This window comes from Phocoena phocoena, chromosome 6 (genome assembly GCF_963924675.1).
Source record: "Phocoena phocoena chromosome 6, mPhoPho1.1, whole genome shotgun sequence".
Taxonomy (NCBI): Eukaryota; Metazoa; Chordata; class Mammalia; order Artiodactyla; family Phocoenidae; genus Phocoena; species Phocoena phocoena.
In genome coordinates this window covers 98,093,041-98,115,952 of record NC_089224.1, presented here as the reverse complement: position 1 = coordinate 98,115,952, position 22,912 = coordinate 98,093,041, and the positions used below count along the sequence as shown (strand labels likewise).

Here is a 22,912-nt window from a genome sequence, read left to right as displayed (position 1 = left end):
TGATGATGATGATGATACTGTCTGTTTTGGTGAGCTCCCAAACTTGTCCGGATGCAGCTTCTCCTCGTACATTCTGGGAGGTGTCAGGTATCTGTATCTTGTCTGACAGGTGAAGAAGCCAGAGGCAGAGAATGAGGATTTGAAAGAGAATGTCAGACGGTAAACAGACTTTTAAATAATGGGCCCAAGGTCATCCAGCCATCATTCCAGTCATTTCGTAAATCCATGGCAGGCACCTTTATGTGTCAGGTATCATTCTCGATGTTAGCAGCATAGCAGTTAACAAGGCAGATAAGGTCCTTGCCCTCATCGAGCTCACCCTCTGGGAAGGGACGGGGGCGAGGAGGCAGCCACGAGAAAGCCAACATATATTTCTGGTGGTAGTGAGGGATATGGAGGAAAATAAAGCAGGGTAAGGAATTGGAAAGTCTTCCTTCGTATGAGGTGGCCCCGGCGGGCTTCTCAGAGGAGGTGACAGTAAAGCAGAGGCCTGAATGAAGTGAAGGGGTGAGGACTCAGAAGGCATAGGAGGTCTCCTGATATCTCACAGGCCAACTCACCGACTCAGGGGACAAGAGCATGGTGGTTAAAAAGGGCACTAGAGGCAACAGAATACCGGTTGTAGCATCAGCGTTACTCCCTAGGAGCCATGTGACCGCAGGCTAATCCCTTAGCCTCGTTAAGCCTCAGGGCCCCGGTGTGTACATCGCACACAGTCATAGTGCCTTCCTCACTAGGCTGTTCTGAGATTTTAGGATATCATGCAAATATTTATGTCTGTATGAAGTCAGTACTCAATAAGTTAGCTACTATTACTCTATGGGGCTTCAAGTCCAGGAAATCATGGTTTTTCTCTCTTCATCCTTCCCCTCCTGCTACTTCAGTGACACGTTTATCCAGCACGCACTGAGCCCACACCCCACAGCAGGGTCTGTGATAGGTATTAAGAATACAATGGCTCATTTATTCTACACGTAATTGCTTGAGTGTCCACCAGTCCAGGCCCCGTCTTAGGTACTAGGGATCGAGAGGTGAGTTAAGACAGACACAGGTCCTGCTCTTGTGAAAGTCTGCCTGTGTTCTGAGGCTTCAGGTTGTGTCTCCAAGCTGTCCTTTGGCCCCAGAACAAGCGCCAAGCCAACAGCTGCCAATAGGGCACCCATGTATGAATCAGAGCAGGGAGCCTCCTCTGGGCAGACACCCGCTGCACTGAGCTTGACTTGCAGAGCAAGGCCGGAATTCACCTCCTATTCGCCCTCTTGGCAGTGGCATGATCTATAGGGTCACGTGTGGGAGTCCTGGAGAGACACCCTACCACCACCCCACACCAACCCAACAATGGACAAGACTCTTCTGACCCAACATAGGTCAGAGCATCCCTGGACTCTGTCTTAATTCTTAGCCTGAGTGGTCCCCAAAGGGGGGACACTCTGTCTCCCTCATTATACCAGTGACCCCTGAGAGTTGGCACACGTCTGTCCCATGAGCAAGCCCTGGGACTCTCAGCATGGCACCAGCCCATTGCTGCTCAGGAAGAAGCAGTATGGGCTGGGAGGAGGAGCCTTGAGTTATGGTCCAGGGCGTACCGCAGACTGCTGTTGTCTGAGCAGAGCCCTTTCCCTCCCTCACAGCAAGTTTCCACTTTTCATTATCATTCACAACAGGAGCTACAGTATTTACTGAGTGCTTACTACCTTCCAGGAACTCTTCTCAAAGATCTGCGTATGTTATTTCTTTCATCCTCAAGCATCCCCATAAGGGAGGTGATTTTCTTGTCCCCATTTTACAGATGAGGAAGCTGAGGCACAGTGGGAGGACTGGACTTGATTTTGACTTCTCAGGCTTCTTCCAGTACTGACATTCACTGGCTCTGTGATTCTGCTATTCATACATTCATTCGTTCAACAACTTATTATTGAACACCTATCATTATGTCAGGGACCGTGATAGGTGCTACATGTATTTTTTTATTCATTTAATCCTAACAAACTGGTAGAATATAGCTTTTATGATCCATTCTACAGATGAGGAAACAAAGACTCAGAAGGATCTGTTCGTTCATTTGGCCCATCAGCCTTCTTTATTGGACACCTTCTATGACATGCGCCTTGTCCTGTGTTCTAGGGAGACAGTGATGTGTGCTGGCCAGACAGATATTCTGTAGTAACTAAGGACAGAACTGAATGACAGTGGTGACCAGGGGATGAACCCTACATTCTACCAGGCAGAAAGGTTGGCCTCCTTTTGAGGAGGCTTGCCAGCATACACAGATGGGGGCCTTGTGATGTTGTATCCCAGTTTCGATACAACCACCATAAAAGCCCCATCCTCAGCTGGTCAGATGGCCCTCTCCATCCTCTATTTCGCAGACCCTCAGTCACCCACACATCCCACTTCCTGAGCCATGGGCATGCTCTGTGGCCCCCAAGCCCACTGCACTCCCAGTGGGCCAGGAGCCTCCCATGGCTTCAGTAATTAAGTTCACACATGCCAAAAAGAGAAATAGCATCACAGATGCGGTCGCAAATTTCAGCTAATTAACCATATGGTCTGGATTGCTGACAGAGTGGGAAGGCGCTCTCGGCGACTGCCGGTTTCCTGGGGGGAGGGAGGACTATGAGGTGTGTCACCTCCTCCTCCAGTGCAAGGCTTCCTGCCACCCACTGGGAGTCCTCCCATCTGTCTCTTCTCTAGGAGCTGCCCTAGGGAAAGAAGTCCCCACAGGATGGAAGGAGGGAGTCTGGCCTTATCTATGGTCAGGAAACACCTGACCCAGTTCAAGAGGCGCTGTAGGTGGGAGCACGCTATCTCTGGGTGTAGAATTTGGAGAGACAGGCTTAGCAGGTGAGACACAGTGTGATATAGTGGACAACATATTGAAAACCTGGACTTAAATCCCAAAGTTGTCACTTATTAGCTGTGTGACCTTGGCCAAGTTGCTTAGCCTCTCTGAAGTTAAGCCACTTAGGACTTCTCCTGAGTGTCAGATAGCAGGATTGGGGTCAGTGATGACCATGCTGTTTTTGATTCTAAGCATCTCATAGATAGTTAGAGATGCTAATGGATGAGAGAAGGAAGTCGCTGGTACAAATTAATTTAACTGGTGCCAGAGCTACACCCCCACACCGTGGTTTACAAAGTCCCTGATTGGCTTTGAGAAAAGGAAAACAGGTACATTCAGAATTACTGCAGAACCTAGCATAGTTAATAATAGCAATTATTACTATTACCTATCGAGAATATTAAAAACCGACTTTATTCCAGAAAATGTGTTCTTCATTTTACCTATATCATTTAAAATCCTCACAACAACCCTAGAAGGCTATCAATTTGATCCCCATACACTGATTAGGAAATTGAAGTTTAAATGGGTTATGTAATATGCCCCAAATCATGTAGATAAGATGTTTTGGAGTGGAGATTCAAATTTCATCCTGTCTGACAGCAAAGCCTTGCCCCTCAGAGTTCCTACAGATGTGGTTATATGAATGCGCTGCTCTTATTTGGGTAGGATGGTGGTTAAGTGGCTGCCTGACTCCTGGCTTGAGAGCTAGGTGGCCACGGAGAAGGAGAGTCTGCATACCAAACTAACCCCAAAATGGTATTTATCTGAGAAAGTGTACATATTTGTTTCATCTGGCTGCTGTAACAAACTTTATTATGTACTTAGTAGTTAAAACAACGTACATTTATTCCCTCACTGTTCCGGAGGCCAGAAGTCCAAACTGAGTCATGTGAAGTTAAAATAAAAGTGTTAGGAGGTCTTCCTTCTAGAGGCTTTTGGGGGGAATCTGTTGCTTGTCTCTTCCAGCTGCTGGCATTCCTTGGCTTGTGGCCACATCACTCCAATCTCCCCTCCCATTTCTACCTCCCCTTCTGCCCCTTCTGTGGGCATATCACTCTGCGTCCCTTTTAAAGGGACACGTGTGATAATGCTTAGGGCACACCCTGATAATCCAGAATAATCTCCCCATTTTAAGAACTTTAATTTAAATGTGGATGGAGAGGTTAGACTAGGGAACTCTTCCTCTCAAAAGTCCCTTTAACCATATAAGGTATAGTGGCTTGCTAGAGCTGCCATAACAAAATACCACAGACTGGGTGGCTTAAACAACAGACATTTATTGCTTATAGTTCTGGAAGCTGGCAGTCCAAGATCAAGGTGTCAGCAGATTTGGCTTCCTCTGGGGCCTCTCTCCTTGGCTTTGGATGGCCACTTTCCCACTGCGTCCTCACATGGTCTTCCTCATGTATCTCCAGTGTCTCCATGTGTCCGAAATTCCTCTTCTGATAAGGACACCAATCATTTTGGATTAAGCCCGCCCTAATGGCCCCATTTTAACATCATCATGTCTTTAAAGGTTCTATCTTCAAATACAAACATATCCTGAGGTGCTGGAGGATACTGCAAAAATAAATGTTTATGTCAATCCCAATCATCTATATATTGAAGTCACACTACTATATATAAAATAGATAACTAATAAGGACCTACTGTATAGCACAGGGAACTCTACTCAGTACTCTATAATGACCTATATGGGAAAAGCATCTAAAAAGAGTGGATATAGGTATATGTATAACTGATTCGCTTTGCTGTATACCTGGAACTCACACAACATTGTAAACCAACTATACTCCAATAAAAGTATAAAAATTAAATATATATATATATATATATAGAGAGAGAGAGAGAGAGAGAGAGGAGACACAGTTCAGTCCATAATATAAGGTAACATTCACAGGTTGCAGAAATTAGAACCTGGCTATCTCTGGGGGCCATTATTTAGCCTACCACAATACTTTTCAATTTAAACAAAGCCAGAGGAGCCAGGGCCATAGCTGGGGCGCTGGGTCAGGCACTGAAACTAGAAATCAGAAGCAGGGGCTGGATGCGCAGGTATGAACAGTAAGGTCAATAACCAGAAAGGTATTGGAAGCAGAAGCGATTGGGTCAGGAAGTGTGGTTCAGAATGAAGACTTTGCACGATGAGTACGTGCCCAAGTTCTGCTCTGATGTTGTATTTCTGGATGGAAAGAGTGGGCTTGGTGGGTGAAAGGGATAGCAGAGGGAGGAAGAGGCTGACTTCTAATAGCAAGGTTAATGTTCATTTCACACTAGGTTAGAGTAGGGAACTGCGGAGGTTAGAGTAGGGAACTATGCCTTTTGGGATGATAAGATAGTACAGATACCAGAATTTATTAGGTAATTGAACTCAGCAACTTCTAAATGTACTTCCTGGCCTGAAAGCCTCTACTTTAAAACAGGAGTCAGCAAACTTCTTTTCTGAAAGAGCCAGATAGCATATATTTTCAGCTTTGTGGGCCATGTAAGCTCTATGGCAACTACTGAACTCTGCCAGTGTAATATGAAAGCAACAACAGACAATAGATAAATAAATGGATGGGTCTGTGTGCTAGCTAAATGTTACTTACAAAACTAGGTGGGGGCCAGATAGACTAGAAGGCTGTGGTTTGTCAACCTCTATAAGAATACAGTTTAGTAAACAACTATCTGCCTATGCTTATTATCATTATTTTAATGAATAGATTATTTTAGAGCAGTTTTAGATTTATGGAAAAATGAAGTAGGAAGTACTGAGTTCCCATTACCCTCTGTAACCCCGACCATACAGTTCCTCCTATTATTAACATCTTGCCCTAGTGTGGTAAATATGTTACAACTGATGAGCCGGTATTGATACTATACTGTTAACTACAGCCCATAGTTTATTTTATGTTGTACAGTTCCTGGGTTTTGACAAATGCATAATGTCATGTATTTACCATTACAGTATCATACAGAATAGTTTCACTGTTCTAAAATCCCCTGTAGCATCTATTTATCCCTTCATCTGTCTCCCTGAACTCCTGGCAACTACTGATCTTTTTACTGTCTTCAAATCTTTACCCTTTACAGAATGTCATGTTGTTGAAATCATACAGCATGTAGCCTTTTCAGACTGCCTCCTCTCATGCAGAAATATGCATTTAAAGTTCTTCTGTATCTTTTTGTGGCTTGATAACTCATTTATTTTTATTGCTGAGAACTACCCCATTGTATGGACATACCACAGTTTGTTTGATTGTCTAGTCATCTGTTGGAGGATAGCTTGGTTGCTTCCAAATTTGGCAGATATGAATAAGGTCACCAACATTCATGTGCAGGGTTTTATATAGACATGACTTTTCCATTCATTTTAGTAAATATCAAGAAGCACAGCAGCTTCGTCAGAAACTAACCACCTTTCAAAGTTGCTGTTCCATCTTGCATTCGCACCAGCAATGAACTCTTCCTGTTGCTTCAGCCACATCTTCAGCAGCATTTGGTGTCATCACTGTTTTCGATTTTAGACATTCTAATGGTTATGTAGTGGTATTTTATTGCTGTTTAATTTGCAATTCCAGAATGACATGTGTTGTGCATCTATTCATATGTTTATTGGCTATCTAGATATCTTCTTTGGTGAGGTGTCTATTCAGCTCTTTTGTCATTTCTTAAATCTGGTTGTTTGTTTTCTTACTGTGGAATTTTAAGTGTTTTCTGTATAATTTGGATACAAGTTTTGTTTTTTTTTTTTTTTGAGGGGGAATACAAGTCTTTTATCAGATACATGTTTTACAAATTTTTTCTCCCAGTCCGTAGATTGTCTTTTCATTCTCTTTAACAGTGTCTTTCACAAAGCAGGAGTTTTAAATTTTAATAAAGTGCAACTTATCATTTTTTTTCTTTAATGGATCATACTTGTGATGTTGTATCTAAAAATCCATCACCAAACCCAAGATCACCAAGATTTTCTGCTATGCTGTCTTCTAGAAGTTTTATAATTTGGGGTTTTAAATTTAGGTCTATGATTGTTTTGGGGTCAATTTTTGTGAAAAGTGTAAGGTCTGTGTGTAGATTTTTTTTTTTTTTTTTTTTTTTTTGCATGTGGGTGTCTATCTGTTCCAGCACCATTTTTTGAAAAGGCTGTCCTTTCTCTGCTGAATTGCTTTTGCTCCTTTATCAAATATCAGTTGATAGTTTTGTGTGGATCTATTTCTTTGCTCTCTGTTCTGTTCCCTGATCTATGATTTATCTACTATTTCACCAAAACCACACTGTCTTGATTACTGTAGCTTCATTAGTAATTTACTTAGTAGTTTATTTAATAAAATTTATTTAATAAATTTATTTAATAAGTTAGTAATTTATTTAGTCTTAGAGTTGGGTAATGTCAGTTCTTTGACTTTGTTTTTCTCTTTCAATTTTGTATTGGCTATTCTGGGTCTTTGGCCTTTCCATATAAGATTTAGAATGAGTTTGTCAATCTCTACAAAATAACTTATTGGGATTTTGATTGTGATTGCATTGAATCTATAGATCAACTTGGGAAGAACTGACATTTCAACAACATTGAATATGAACATAAATATCTTCCATTTATTATTCCATTTAGATCTTTGATTTCTTTCATCAACATTTTGTAGTTTTCCTCGTATAGATCTTGCACATATTAGATTTATACCTAAGTATTTCAGTTTTTGGTGTCAGTGTAAATGGTGTCGTGTTTTTAATTTCAAATTCCAATTGTTCATTGCTGACATATTGGAAATAATTTGACTTTTATATATTAACTTTGTATCCTGTAATTTTGACATAATCACTTATTAGTTCCAGGAATTTTTTGTTGCTGCTCTTGATTCTTTGGGATTTTCTATTGAATATTATTTTAAAAATTACATTCTTATTAATAATGATGATGATGATGGTAGTTAAGAGTGCCTAGTAGGAGGTGCCATGTGCATGCCACATGCACCATCTCATTTAATTCCACAACAACTTAGAATCACCAGTATTGTTGTTTAGTCCCTATTACAGATGAGGAAACTGAAATTTAGTAAAGTGTGACAATCTATCCAAAGTTGCAAAAGGCAGAACAAGACTTAAACCTTGTCCTTCTTACTAGGAAACAAATAATAATCATAGCAACAGTAACCACAACTCAGTTAAATACATACCAGACTGTTTACATTCATTGCCCCTTTTGATCTTTGTAACTGAGTCTGTCAAAATTGATACTATTATAATCCTCACCTAACAAGTGTGGTAACTGAGGCTCCTGAAATGAAATAACTTTCCCAGGATCACACATCTAGTAAGAGGTGGAGTTTAAGATCCATTCTCAGTGCGTGTGGATACAGTTATTATAGGCAAACTTGAGGCTGAGCATGGCCATGTGATTTCATATGACAATGCGGTCAGTAATTAACAAGACTGGAAGCTAGATCCAGGGTCTTAGAAACTGAATTTAATTATATTTTGGTGTCAGATTTTGAAAAGGCCAAATATTGTGTTCATTAATTGGATTTTTGTTTTCCTAGGCCCCTTTAAAGTTTTGACATCCACTGATTTTAAGGAGCACTTAAAAGCCATTTTCAACTGTCCTATAACAGTATGCACACTTCACCTTGGTTATCATGTAAACTGGCTAATGTCCACACTAGCTGGGCTCTGGATTTGGCTACAGCTGATGTCAGATGTATTGGAATTGAACACGAAGGGATGTGAGAGATGGTCAGCGCTCCTCATTAGCACAGTGTTGCAGGAAGTACGTGCAAATAGTGCTGCCTTTTCTACTGCCTATGGGTGTTTTCTTCCTCCATTGCTAATGACTAATAAAAATGAGGGAGAGAGAGAGAGCAAAGAAGAAAGCAATTGCTAGTAGATTTTCTTCTACTGCAGTAGGTTTCTCATTTTGCAGAAGCTCATTAGATACGGCTATACGGGAAGACTTCCAAGATGCCCCAGGGGGAATGGGAAAGACGAAGGGGAAGTAGAAACTTTCAGAGATGTGACCCCAGCCACAAATTCACACCAGAACCAGCTGTTCTGAGGTCACATGTTCAGATTCTAAAATGCACCTCATGGCTTGGATTTAAAAAAAAAAAAAAAGGTTTACCTCTCGAACTACTAGCAGGAATAAAGTTATAAGTGCATTGATGCTGTGTGGTCAGTTAAAATGTGGCTCTGATTTTTCCTATCTGTTGCTTTAAGTTAGAGTTTTGAAGCATCTTTTTTTTTAATTTCTTTTTTTTATTGGAGTATAGTTGATTTACAATGTTGTGTTATTTTTAGGTGTACAGAAAAGAGATTTGGTTATATACATATATCTATTCTTTTTCACGTTCTTTTCCCATACAGGTTATTACAGAGTACTGAGTAGAGTCCCCTGTGCTATAAAGTAGGTCCTTGTTGATTATCTGTTTTATATATAGTAGTGTGTATATGTTAATCCCAACCTCCTAATTTATCCCTCCCCCAAACTTTCCTCTTTGGTAACCATAAGTTTATTTTCTAAGTCTGTGAGTCTGTTTCTGTTTTGTAAGTAAGTTCATTTGTATCATTTTTTAGATTCCATATATAACTGATATCATATGATGTTTGCGAGAATCTCTAGGTGCATCCATGTTGCTGCAAATGGCATTATTTCATTCTTTTTTATGGCTGAGTAATATTCCGTTGTATATATGTGCCACATCTTCTTTATCCATTCATCTGTAAATGGACATTTAGGTTGCTTCCATGTCTTGGCTATTGTAAGTAGTTCTACAATGAACACTGGTGTGCCTGTATCTTTTTGAATTATGCTTTTCTCCAGATATATGCCCAGTAGTGGGATTGCTGGGTCATATGGCAGTTCTATTTTTAGTTTTTTAAGGAACCTCCATACTGTTCTCCATAGTGGCTGTGTCAATTTACATTCCCACCAACAGTGTAGGAGGGTTCGCTTTTCCCCCCACCCTCTTCCCCATTTATTGTTTGTAGACTTTTTGATGATGGCCATTCTGACTAGAGTGAAGTCATAACCTTATTGTAGTTTTGATTTGTATCTCTCTAATAATTAGCATTGAAACATCTTTTTATTCTTTTAATTTGCAGTCTAACCTATTAGAGGTTCAAGTTCACAAATGTTTTTGAGACTCTTCTATGTATCTCAGGCTTTGTTGGGAGCTGGAGAAGGAGAAGGAAGACACGGTCTCTGCTCTCAATGTGGGGGGAACAGACACCTCACAACAGTTTCTGTGCATGCTGAGGTAGGAAGAGAAGTATTCAACACACGGGGCTGGGGGGCATTGCCTCAAGCATAAATAACTCCCCTAAAAGTCAGGAGTAGGGTATGTGGTTACAAAAAATCAAATCAACCAGCAAAACAAAAACAAAACCAAAACCCATGTTATAAAGAAAAGAATTCCAAATTAGTGGCCACCTGTCCCTGGGTTCTTATTATAGCTCCGTCATGTGACTTGGACAAGCTGTGTATGCTGTGTGGAAAGGAGTAAGACAAAAGAATTTGAGGTCTGTTCCAGCTCTAAAATCTGCATCTTTCTTATTCGCCATCAAGATAGGCTTTTTGAGAACGTTCAATTAAACTGTGCTGGGACAGTATTCTCTGCAGCAGCAGGAGCTACCATTTATGGAGAGCTTGCTACTCCCTGGCCTTCTGCTGAGCTGTTCAGATTATGGACTCTCTTAATCTCTACAGCAAGTATGTGAGGCAGGGATGAATGTCATTCCCGTTTTTCTGATGAACAAACAGAGGCCCAGAAAAATGCAATGTTCTGTCCGACCAGAGCCACACAGGGGATGGGAGGGGGAACCAGGATGCAAATCCAGGTGTGTCTGGCTGGTTCCCATGGCTCCTTCCTCCTTGGGAACTTCCTCTTAGCCCTCTAGAGCCATTTAGGGACATCCATGTTAGTCAAGGAAATGGACCCAGGGCTGAAAGGGTCCCCGGAGACGGGAAGCGACTTGCTAAAGGCCACACAGCAAGTTAATGGCACAGCCTCACAGAACTGGTCTCCTCCAGTGCAGGATTGAATGCACATGAGGAATGGTGAGAACACACACTAGGATTCAGGGAGAGTCAATGCCTCAGCCCTTGGAATCATTTGGCAAGTGCTTTTGCGCCCCTGCTCTACGTCTGCTGTTCTGCTAGATCCTTGAGATAGACATGAATAATGGTGTGGGGTGGAGGGGCCCTGAATACCAGAATATGAAGATCCTAATTGCACTTGAAATATCTCTAAAGGTTCAGGGATATTGGCTTCTGCCCTTGACTGTGATAGAATTAGCAGCTAGACCTCTCAGGGAGGGAGATACACTGGAACCTGTAGCTCAGGGCGTGGAGAGAGAGATCTAGACTGAATGGCGCCCCTCCCTTGGCGGGGCAGCTGCCACCTCGGACCAGGAGGTTCTGCACTCACACCCTGCAGATCTGTGGGAGGGGGCAGGTTTTAAGCTTGGATCTCATCCGGCTGCATCTGGGCTGTATTTGGAGCAAGGCTAATTTCCCTCTTCAAATCTCATTTATAGCATCTGAAAAAAAAGAGATAATGATAGCACTTGGTTGGAAAAATGCAGAGGTTGGACCTACTGATGTCGAACTTTCCCCACCCGCAGCTCTAAAGCTGTCAGGGCCTTGGATCCCTTCTCTTGAGAACTGGAGGGACAGTTCAGGAAGATACTCCGGAGGACCTAGTGACAGCAACTCAGCTTGTTCCCCGTGTTACGACAGGATGAGGAATCCCGGTGCTGACACACAGGCGAGAGATGGAGGGCGAAGCTGCTGAGGAGAAGATAATGTTTCTCTAGGCTGCAATTTCTTTCAATTTCAGGGATCGCAGTTACCAGGACAGGAGTTAGTAACAGCCATGCCTGGAATGCTAAAGTGAGTTTGGTGCCACTGGTGGAAACGGTTTTGCATTTAGAGAGGGAAGCCTTGTGCATTGTGTAACCCAGGCTTCACATTCAGTGTGTGTGTGTGTGTGTGTGTGTGTGTGTGTGTGTGTGTGTGTGTGTGAATACACACCTGTGTATGAATGAGGGTAGGGCAGGAGAGAGAAAGACAGGTGTGAGCATGGTCGGAGAGGCAGGTAGAGGGGTGGAGCTGACAGCCCTGATTCAATTGTATGTGACCCTAGGAAAATGACCTCACCTCTCTGCACCCCAGTTTTCTCACGTTCATCATCGAGGTAATAATGCCTACTTTGCAAAGTTGTTGAGAAGTGTTTGAGTTTGTTCAGGCTGCTATAGCAAAATACTGTAGACCGGGTGGCCTAAAACAGCAAGCATTTATTTCTCACCATTCTGGAGTCTGGGTAGTCCAAGATCAAGGCACTGACAGATTCAGTGTCTGGTGGAAGCTCACTTCCTGGCTCATAGATGACACTTTCTCCCCATGTCCTCACGTGGCAGAAGGGACAAGTAGCTCTCTGGCGCCTCTCTTATAAGGGTGCTCATCTCAGTCATCAGGGATCCACCCTCATGACCTAAGTCACCTCCTAAAGGCCCCACCTTCAAATACCATCACGTTGGGGGTTAAGTTTCAACGTATGAATTTGGAAGGAACACAAACGTTCAGTCTGTAGTGAGCAGGTTAGAAACAAATCTTCCAGAGCATCTAACACATGGTATGCATTCAATAAAGGGTAGTTACTGTTATTAATGTGGGGATCCCTCTGGGACATTCAACCAGCACTGGTATTTTCAGTGACTCAATCTTCATTTTTCAGCATTTCATTTAGGGGGAAACCAAAACATCCCTAGCATATTTTTGCATAGTTTTTTAAGAACACAGAGTTAGACTGTTCAACGCCCAGCTTACTAGCTCTGTGAACTTAATTAACCTCTTTGTACCTCTGTTCTCTCCTTCAAAAAAAAATAAAAATAAAAATTAGAATAAGGGTTCTTACCTTTCAGGATTGTTGTGAGCATGAAATGAGATATGTGCAAAGCCCTTAGAATGATGTCTAGCACATTGTAAGCAATCGATAGTTATTAGCTTTACAAATGATCCTGCTGTTTTGATGCTAGCTATCTAGGGAAGAAGGGGCAAGGTGGGTAGGGAGGCAGCGATGAGTGAGGCAATGATCCAGGCCTCACAGGAGGGAGATTGCAGTCCCACAGCTGAATGCATTGTTCGCACCCGCCCCCCGTCATTTCCATTCAGCTAGGAGGCACTCGTTCATTCACTGAATAAGCACTTATTAAGCCCCTTGTGTGCTTCAGCCACTGTGTCAGGGCTGGATGCATAGAAGTGAATAAGACAGACATGGTCCTTGTCCTACAGTGCCCTTGGTCCAGTGAAAGAGACAGCGTGTAACCAGGACCACAAGTCCAGTGTGAAAATGTTAGGATAGGGTAGTGTGCAAACTCAGGGAAGGGGCATCGAACCCGCAAATGAAGGGAGAGCCATTGACATAATTCTGGAAGAAAACCCCACAAAACTGGAGTGTGGTAGGCAGAATAACGGTCCCCAATATGTCCACATTTTAATCCGTGGAATAAATTATCTTACATGGAAAAGGGAGATTAAGGGTGCAGGTACAAATGAGGTTGCCCATAGTTGATCTTGAAACAAAGAGATTATCCTGGATTATCCAGGTGGGCCCAGTGTAATCCCAAGCGTCCTTAAAGTGGAAGAGGGAGGCAAGAGAGGAGCTCAGAGCCGTGTGATTCCAGAAGGATTTGACTTGTCTTGGCTAGCTTTGAAGACGGAGCCAAGGAACGTGGGCAGCCTCAGAAAGCTGAAAAAGGCAAGGAGATGGATTCTCATCTAGAGCCGCCAGGTGGTGTGCAACCCGGCTGACACCTTGGCTTTAGCCCAGAAACCCATGTCAGACATCTGGCTTACAGAGCTCTAAGATAAGAAGTTTATGTCATTCTAAGGCATTAAGGTTGCAGTGATTTGTTATGGCAGCAACAGAACACCGATACACGGAGCCAGTGATATCTTTGAGTTAGGACTGTCCTTCTAGAAAATCACTCTGGCCGCAGGATGGTGAACAGGTCAGAGGGGCAAGGCCGGATGCAGAGAGCGCAGTTAACAGGCTGTTGCCATAGGTCCTGGGAGAGGGGATGATGGCTTAAACCAGAAGAGACAGCTGTTATGTGCTGTGTCTGTACCAGATCCTGGAATCCGAGGGGAATCAGCCGAATAGATCCCTACAACCGAGACCTACAGGGCCTGGGATGGAGACATGCAGAGAACAGCCATCCCTGGCAGCACTACCCAACTTATATCCCATGACTCTTCTTCTACTCCCCGCCACATGCAGTTATGATGGAGACCAACAGGTTCTACTTCCTGAGTCTCGCTCAAACCTGTGCCTCTCACCTGTATTCTGCCATCCAGCTACTCCATGATGTCTTGGCTGGGTTGCTGCAAAACCTCGTACCTGGTCTCCCTCACCCCAGCCTTGTTCCTTTCCCAGCCCATCCTCCACCCTGTATCCAGGCCTTCTTTCTAAAGCTCCAATCAGATGGCATCACTGTCTTGCTTAAAACCTATAATGGGTCTCCTTGCCCTCAGAATAAAGCGCACATTCCTTAGCATCATTTAGCAGACACACAAACACACACACACACACACACACACACACACACACACCTTTGGACTTGGCACATGCTATTACTTCTGCCTGGACCTCACCCCCGCCTCCCTTCCTCACTCTCTCCCTGGATAACCCCTCCCAATCGGTCAAGACTCACCTCCTCCAGGGAGCCTTCCTGACCTCCCCAGTCTGTGTTAAGTGCCCCTCCCTGGGTCTCTGAACCTCCTCTATGAATCTTAAACTACCACATTAACCTATAACCGCGTCTTTAAATAGTTAAGGGTTCAAACATTTTTTTCACTGCAACTCAGTTATGCAAAACACTGTAGTCTTCTTAATTTTCTACAGCCGATATAATATTTCCCTCAAGTTTTCATTCCACTGATAGCAAAAAAAGTAGTTCAACTTGCCAGTTAAGGATACAGAACATACTCTTTAGGGTAACTGTTTAGTCTGTTCAAAGTTGAACTCCTCAACAGCCAACCCTGTCTTTCCCTTACCAGGCAGTCTCGCCGACCTCTGCTTGGCCTCAGGGTGCAGATGGGGGCTGGGAAGAACGTGGTCTACTGGATCCTTGCTGGCGTTCACTATGTGATTTCCTGTGTGAGCTAGGCTCTCAGCCCTTGCACTGGCTTCCATTGTGATATGGATGGTCTTGGGCATTTCTTTTGAGAGGGGCTACATATTGGAGTCCACTGCCAAGTCCACAGTCACAAAGTCCCCACCCTCTATGGGACCCTTGTTCTAATCTCAGGCCTCCTTCCCCATCCCCGCTTCCTTGGGAACAGGAGGCTTCTGCCAAGAAGTCTTGTCATCTTTATTCTCTCTACCCTGCAGGGGCAGGATGTGGGGGGCCAACTTCTGCTGGCCTCTTGCTCATCTACTGATACCCTCTCATGGGACCTTCTGTTAGCTTTTCAGAGAAAGGGGCTCACACCCACCCCCAGATTATACCCTGATCTAGGGGAGCAGAGCCCGTCGTTCCTGCTCACCCCCATACCCCTTGGATTTTCCCCAAACCCTTGTTGGTATTTAAACATTTGTTGGTACCGCCCTCAAGGCTGGGGTGAGTAGGGAGGGGATGTTGACTTCCAAGAAGCCCAGTAAGAGGGTTGGTGACTCCCAAGCCTGAACTCTTGGCCTCTTGGTCTTCTGGGCAATTCCTCCCAGAACTAGTGGCAGAAAAAAAGTGTTTTCACCTTCCTTTTTCTGTCCTGTGGGAACTCCCCTGAGGTCATAGCCTGTACCAACTGTCCATTAAAATAAGATATTATGATCTGGGTTGGCCAGGCCTGCCTTTGATATATAAGGGACCTTCACTCCCAGCACAGGTTGGCTTTCAAAACTATTGTCTAGCTCAAGTCACTACAAAGTCAGCTTTGAGATCTAGCCCAAAGCTGAGTGATGGCTCCCTTTCTCTTCTAGAAGGTATGTGCTCTCCTGTCTAAGGACAAATGCCTTTGATTTAGACCAATATGACTCATAGAGAATGAAAAAGTCTTCGTTTTAACATTTTCAGCACCATCATCCACCTTGCACACATTTTCACACAATTTATAATATGTGTCTTACGCTAGGCTGTGAGCACCTTGAGAATGAGCTTCAGAGAAACAAAGATTTTGTACCAGCCGCCCACCCCTCCCGGTTCCAGAGGTAGGGAGTGGCTTGCCAAAACCACCCAGAAAGGCACTGACAGAGTCAAGATGAGGGCAGGGACCCAACTCCTTGATCACAGAGGAAACCACATCTCAGTCAAAGTTGCCTCTCACTTGGCAGAAAGGCTTAGTTTAGCTGGAGGCGAAGGATGGGTCATGGTTCAAGCCAGGGGAGGCGTCCTCATTGGTATTGGGTTTTTTTCATGGCACCCTCTCAGGAGGCTGCGGGCAGCCTAGGGAGAGCCAGGGAGAGCGGCCCCCTCCCTGCAGACTCAACAGCGCGCAGGCCAAGACTCCTATTGTCTTCCCTTGACTGAGGAAAGGCTGTGGACAGTGCTGACTGGCTCCCGGATGATTTACTTCTCGGAAATACCTCAATTTAAACGCTAATTTCCCCAGAACTGAGGGGTGATCGGCTCTTGCATGCTGGTGGCTGTGTATTAGTGTATCCAAAACACTCACACGTATTCTTGAATGGGGACAGGCGGGAGGGAGAACCTTGGGAAGGGTCGGGGGAGCCAGGATGGCCAAGGAGCCCAGCTTCCCTCGCTTGTCGACAAGTTCCTGCCAGCATGGCTGATGACAGGGAAGCTACGCAAGGGACTTGCTCCGGGGAAAGGCTCCCTATAGGTTTGTGTCGCTTGGAGGTCATATGCAGGGGGCATAGGAGGTGAAGAAGCCTGCCCCTACTCTGTACACAACTGAACAGATTCTTGGGGGGCTTGTGCTGTAGGAGGCCCCGGGCTGGGCTCTCTGAGGCTCTCAAAGGAATCCAGCATCCGGTACGGGGTTTAGGAAAAGGAACTAGCACTAAAGATAACTAGGGGGCACTTCCCTGGTGGTCCAGCGGTTGCGACTCCGCACTTCACTGCTGAGGGCCTGTGTTCAGTCCCCGGTCGGGGAACTAAGATCCTGCAAGCCGTGTGGTGTGGCCAGAAAAAAAAAAAGCTAACTCTATATGGATCCTCTTCCTCAACCCTTGAAGTTCAACTCATTACTCCCATTTTACAGATGACATTAATAAATAAATGAATATTTATTTATAAATAAATGAATATTTAATGAATAAAGTGTAAGTGACCTCTCCAAGGTCACACAGCCAGAATCTGGATCCATTATCTGTATGATTTCTGAGCCCATGCCCTTTCCACCACCAGATCCCAAGGTAACTGCTGGAATTTGCTCACAAACAAGAGGCGTGAGAGAGAAGTGACAAGAAAGATTTATTCCAAGTGGGGAAAACTGACATGGTTTCTTGCAAGGGGTGGTTTTTCGACTGGTCCTCCTGTTTCATCCTAGCCTTCCTCACCCCGTACCCTTCCTCACCCCCTACCCCATCCCCTGCACCTCCCCGATGTGAATGCACACGTGTGTTCATGTACTCACCAAGAGTGGGAGTTCCGGCCGGCCTCTGCTGAGTGAGATCACTTTTTCCCATCTGGTGCCCGCTAGCTCTGTGGCCCTGGCCCCTGTCTGAGCTCCATGGGAGCCAGGGTTTCTGCATATTAGGAAGTTAGAGGAAGAAAAAGTAGGGTTTTGAAGCTTCTTATGGAAAGGCTGGCATTTTAGACTAAAATCCCCAATATCCCTTGGAAACTAAAGCATTTGGGTACCCTGTAACAAAACATCAGAAAGGACTCCACGTAGGTCATACACACATTACTTTTGTCTCTGGGTTTCCTTCCTTTGCTTCCACAACAAATGTTCATTGAGCACCTACTTTGTATGCAGTTGACACTGGGCTCGGCCCTGGGAAAGGCGGCAGCAAATGGGACAGGCATCGTCTTGGCCCCCGTGGAGCTCAGAGTCTAGTGGGAGAGTAGATATCCATCAAGGTCCCGAAGAGCACATCTGGGTTAGGAACTATGAAGCTCTTCCTAGAAGAAAAGAGCAAGATGCTATGAGAGGGTGTAACAGGAGAACTGACCTTGGGAAGGTTTCTGAAGGGCAGAGGAATAATGTGTGGTCTGAGTGACAAGTAGGAGTTGGCCTGCTGCAGGGGGCTGGGGGCCAAGAGCTTTCCAGAGAGAGGGCAAATCCTAAGCCGACCCTTTGTAGGAAGTGAGTATGCCCCATCAGAGGAACTTACGGCCAATCAGTGCAGCTGGACCGCGGGCAGGGGCCGTGGTTCATGAAACAATGCAGAAGGAGTAGGCAGGGGCTAGATGGTGGAGGCCTTGAGACCTTCACACAGTGCCTGCGTTCTCCACCAGGCACCTCCTCTGAATTCCCACTGCCGTTCCCCTAGCGTGCATGGGAGACCCCAAAACACATTTGTGGAGTGAAAGAGACCTCCCACTCCCAGAGTTCTCCTGAGTCCCCGGAACCCAGGATCTGCTACTTTAAAAATCTTATGAATTGTTTCCATATAATGTCAATTGAGATTGAACTGTTTTCATGGATATTTGCCGGGGGAGATGTTTGTCCAAAGAAACAGTAGCCCTGTCGCCGTTAGAGACACAACGTATGCAGACCCGCACACACACAGATATGCATGTACAGTGATATCCCTGGGCTCGGAAGCACACCCCTCCCTGGCCTGGTCTCAGGTTATCCCGGTGATCAGGAGCACGGGCTCTGGATTGATCCAGTGAATGTGTGCTTACTGAGTACCAGGTTCTCAGCTAGGAGCCCCATTACCGCTTCCTAACTGTGGACCTCAGTTGGACAAGTTCCTTAACCTCTCTGAGGATCCATGTCTTCATCTGTAAAATGGGAATAATAATAGTAGTTATAGAATTCTCATGTGGTGAAAATGACATACACATTCACATGTATCTTGACACATTACCTAGGACATAGCTGATGATCGACAAATAGGATCAGTAAACAAATATTACTTACTCTTCTTCCTATCTGCCTCTTATTAGGATTCGTTAGTTGCCTGGTAGTTTATACTACACGCACACCCACGTACACACGAGCTCTGAGAATCTGGATTTGTTTTCGAGCCAACTGAGTTTCAGCCAGCACCCTGCCATCCCCCCCGCACCCATCACTTCCCCCAGGTGGGTGGATTCTGAAGTTGCTGTCTGGGTTCTGCCTGAGGTTCTCGGCCCAGTGGCACCTTCCCAGCTCTGCTCTTCCCATCCTGTTTTGCCTCCCGGGAGAGCTGACTAATGCAAGGGCCCTGGGCGCCCTCTGCTGGCAGAGGCCATGCAGGACTTGTGGCCATCGCCCAGGCAGCCGCGAAGGGGCCCAGTCCTGAGGGGCCATCATTGGTCCTTGGTCTTTGCTGCAGCTGTCTTGTCATTCCCTGCTCCACCCCTGCCTCCCTCCCTCCCCGCTCTCCGCACTGGCCTGTGAACTCCCACCCTTCCATGGTCTCCCACCTTCTCACGCTCTTCCTTGAGACCCTCCCTGCGTCCTGCGAAAACCTTCCTCCGAGAAGGGGAGTGTGCGCTGGCCCCCTGCCCTCCTGAGGTCAGATTGAGGTCAGATTTGCCCAGAGTCAAGCCCAGCTTAAATAGAAGGCAGAAGGATTAGAGGAGAGGAACGTGGGGCTGGCGAGGATGTCCCTGTCCCCCTCCTCTGCGATTATAAACGCATAGCCAGAGATGTGAAGTCGTGGCCCTGGGTGGTAAAGTGAGAAGTGACGAGCTTGCCTTCAGATCCCTCTTCCCAAATGCACTTGGTGTGTAAGTCCAGGGAGGTCAGTTCACGTCTCAGAGCCTCCATTTCCCCATCAGTCAAGAGGGGGTGTAATGGCACTCATCTCACAACATTGGAGTGAGGGTCATGAAGTCACCTGGAGAGCAGAGCCCCTCGTATGCGGTCAAATTACAATGAGTAACAGACCCCTTCTTTAGGCTGCAGCCTGTCTGGGCTCAGTGCACCCAGGGGTGCTACGGCTCTTCCAGCTTTGACAGCCTGTGACTGTCACAGGCAGCGTCTTCAGTGCCCCGCACCTGTGCAGGGATGTGGAGTGTGGGCTTTGGGGCCAGACCACCTGAGATCTCCCGCTTCCCAGCTGTGCGGTTTTAAGTAGTTACATAACTGCTTTGTGCTTCTGCTTTTCCACCTCCCAACTAGGGGTCTTAAGGGCACCTAATTCATATGGTTGGGTGAGAACTAATGTAAAGTACTTGGAACATCGCCTGGTGCATAGGAGGTACTCAACAGTTTTTGCCATCATTGTTATTGTGATTTCACTAAGGCAGGCTGAAGAGCGCTTAGGATCCCCATTTTACAGATGAGAAAACTGAGGTTTGAGTGGTTTGCTCCAGGTTTCACAGCTAGGATGCAGTGTGGGCAGATCAGGAACTCAATCTTCAGAGCCATCTCAGCCTTGCCCTCTCCTATTCATAAAACAAGTGCTTGGGTCTCGTGGGGAAGGGACCTTTAGCCAAAAGCCTCCAGCCCATCCAGATCCCTGATAGCTGGCCCTACTGACTGTTCTGTATGGCTGATCCATTGTCTCCCCCACACAGCTGGGAAGATCTAAAGGACAAAGGGAGAAGCCAGTCTATCTCTGGATCCTGAGTACTTAGCTCAGGGCTCCACCCCGAGCGTGTGCTCAGCGCATGTTAGTTGAATGACTAGGGCAGGGGGATAGCCTCCACCTCATTGTATGTCTAAGGGAAGGTCTGTCTCACAAGAGGCCACCTCATGAGGGGGACAGGAAGAAACTTAGTTCCTTAGGCCCTGGTGGGTGTTACATGCTACTTGGGGGCACTTCCATGACCCCTGGCAGGTTCTCTTTTTCTATTCACGTGGCTGACCCACATGTCCAAGTTTGCAGACAAATCAAAGGCCAGCCACAAACACCTAGGTGGAACCCACGACAACAGGCACACGTGTAGACATAAGCAAGTACGGCTCTGCAGACAAACACGGGCACAGCCATGATGCACACCGTAGCAAGCTTCACTGTACAAGTGTGGGTCTAGAAACTCAGCGTCGTGCTCATGCGTGCCCAGCAGACAGTCCAAGGCCCGGCCGCTTACCTCACCAGATGTGCAATCAGAGAGACCAGGTTCCACTCCCAAATTTACCACCTCTTAACTCTGAACCTCATTTTTCCTTTCGTGTGAAAGGAAGATAATGATAACTGTCTCGTGGGTCGCTGTGAAGATTAAATGATTAAATGGATGCAACGTGCTTAGCGAGATCCTAGCCAATTAAGGATTCAATCAGTGGTTGTCAAAGATGACACTGATGATGATGACGGAGATGCTGGTGATGTTGAAGATGGAGACAGTGGGTCCTCCCCTGGATTCTGACCTGCTCAGGGCTCGGACACCGAGAAGGTGTTCACTAAATGCATGACTAGAGGGTGAGCTTTGAAGGTGCCTGGGGTGGAGTGCATGGGGACATGCAGTACAGAAAGGAAGGTGACCCAGGTCACAATGCTTGCTTGGCTGCCTTGGAACTGCCCGAGATCCAGGCTTCAAAGGCATTGCTTTGGCATCACAGATTTTTGTTTGCCTCTTTCTGATTTTCATTTCAAGGTTGCCCATTCCAGGTGGCAAAATGAAGCGATAAACCTCCCCTTCCTTCCCTTTGTTCTTCAATTCCCCCTCCTCCTTTCCAGATTGTAGTTAGTGTCTCTAACTCTGAGGATTTCTGAATAAGAAGAGACCTCAAAAGTCAGATATGAATACAGAAATGCCCTGGATACCGTCCATGCCAAGTGGCTATCAAGTTTCCTACTTGCATACTCAGCTACAGCAAGCTCACCACCTCGCAGTGGCAGGCTCTTCCATTTTTAGGCAGGTCTGTTGTCTGGAAGATTGAAGCCTGCCCCCCTGCAATGCACTATCACCTCATCCCCCACACCTTAAGACTACCTTTGTTCAGGGTTCAGTGCCCCGAGGGCACCCCGAGGCTTGTCTTCTGTTTCCTGGAGTGGCCCTGCAGAGAAGCGACAGGGGTACCTGAAGAATTTAGGGCAAGAAAGAGCACTAGCCTAGGAGTGGGGAGATCTGGTTTTGAGTCTAACCCGTTGGTTGTCTGTGAGAAATTTGCTCCCCTTCTCCCGGCCTCAGTTTCCCCATCTCTAAAAGGAGGAGTTTGATCCAAAGGATCTCTTAGGATCCTTCCACTTTAGCACTCCAACACCCATTCTTTCAGGCTTTCCTTTCTCCAGCTCAGTCTCACCCGCTCTTTCTTCAAGCACTCCACACTCTCCTCAGTTCCCTCGCATCCTGGCTCACCGTTGTCACCGCTTACGTAAAGGGACATTTAGCAGCCAAAGAGACAGTTTATAGAATATCAGACTGTGTCTTAGGCAGTTGGCAGCTTTCTCCCATTAAGTGTTTAAAACCACCCTGATATCTGACTTTCATGGAAAAGGAAACTGAGGTTCTGAGTGGACCAGGAACTTGCTCAAGATCACACAGCTAGTAAGTGGTGGGCCAGGACTGAAGCCCCAGCCTGCCGGATTCTGGAACCTGTCCTTAGCACCATGGCCTCAGGGCTGGGACTCAGGGAGCCAGAGGCATCCCACCAAGGCCGTTCACCGGCTCACGAGTCAGTCTCTTCTGTGACTACGAGCTCCCTGCCCTCCTTCCCAGCAGCACCTGCAGCCTCCACTTCCTCCATCTGGCAGCCTCTCTGCTCCTCTCCACAGGGAGAACAACTTCATCAAGGACTTTCCTCAGCTGGCCGACGGGCTGTCGGTGATCCCGCTGCCGGTGGAGGAGCAGTGCCGGGGGGTCCTCTCCGAGCCCCTCCCAGACCTCCAGCTGCTCACCGGTAAGACACACATGCTGGACCCCTCCCCAGCCTCCCTGACCACACGCACACCTGCTCTCCAGTCCATCTCAGCTCTCAGCACGTCCAGGATGGGCCCTGCCAAGCCTCTGTGTTCGTGAGGGATGGGATGGGAAAGGGACCTACCTACCATTTCTTGGACTCATGGACTGTGCAGAGCTAGGGGC

The 22,912-nt window shown here is 46.1% G+C and overlaps 1 protein-coding gene across 3 annotated transcripts in view; it reads left to right on the top strand.

Annotated features, from left to right (window-relative positions):
• The window catches only part of ASTN2 (astrotactin 2), a 914,376-nt gene that overhangs the window by 645,772 nt on the left and 245,692 nt on the right, over positions 1 to 22,912 (top strand). For all 3 annotated transcript variants that reach the window (XM_065878807.1, XM_065878806.1, XM_065878804.1), the window contains one exon: positions 22,603 to 22,727. In XM_065878807.1, the coding sequence (XP_065734879.1) occupies positions 22,603 to 22,727 (125 nt within the window). The remainder of the gene's footprint in view (positions 1 to 22,602; positions 22,728 to 22,912) is intronic.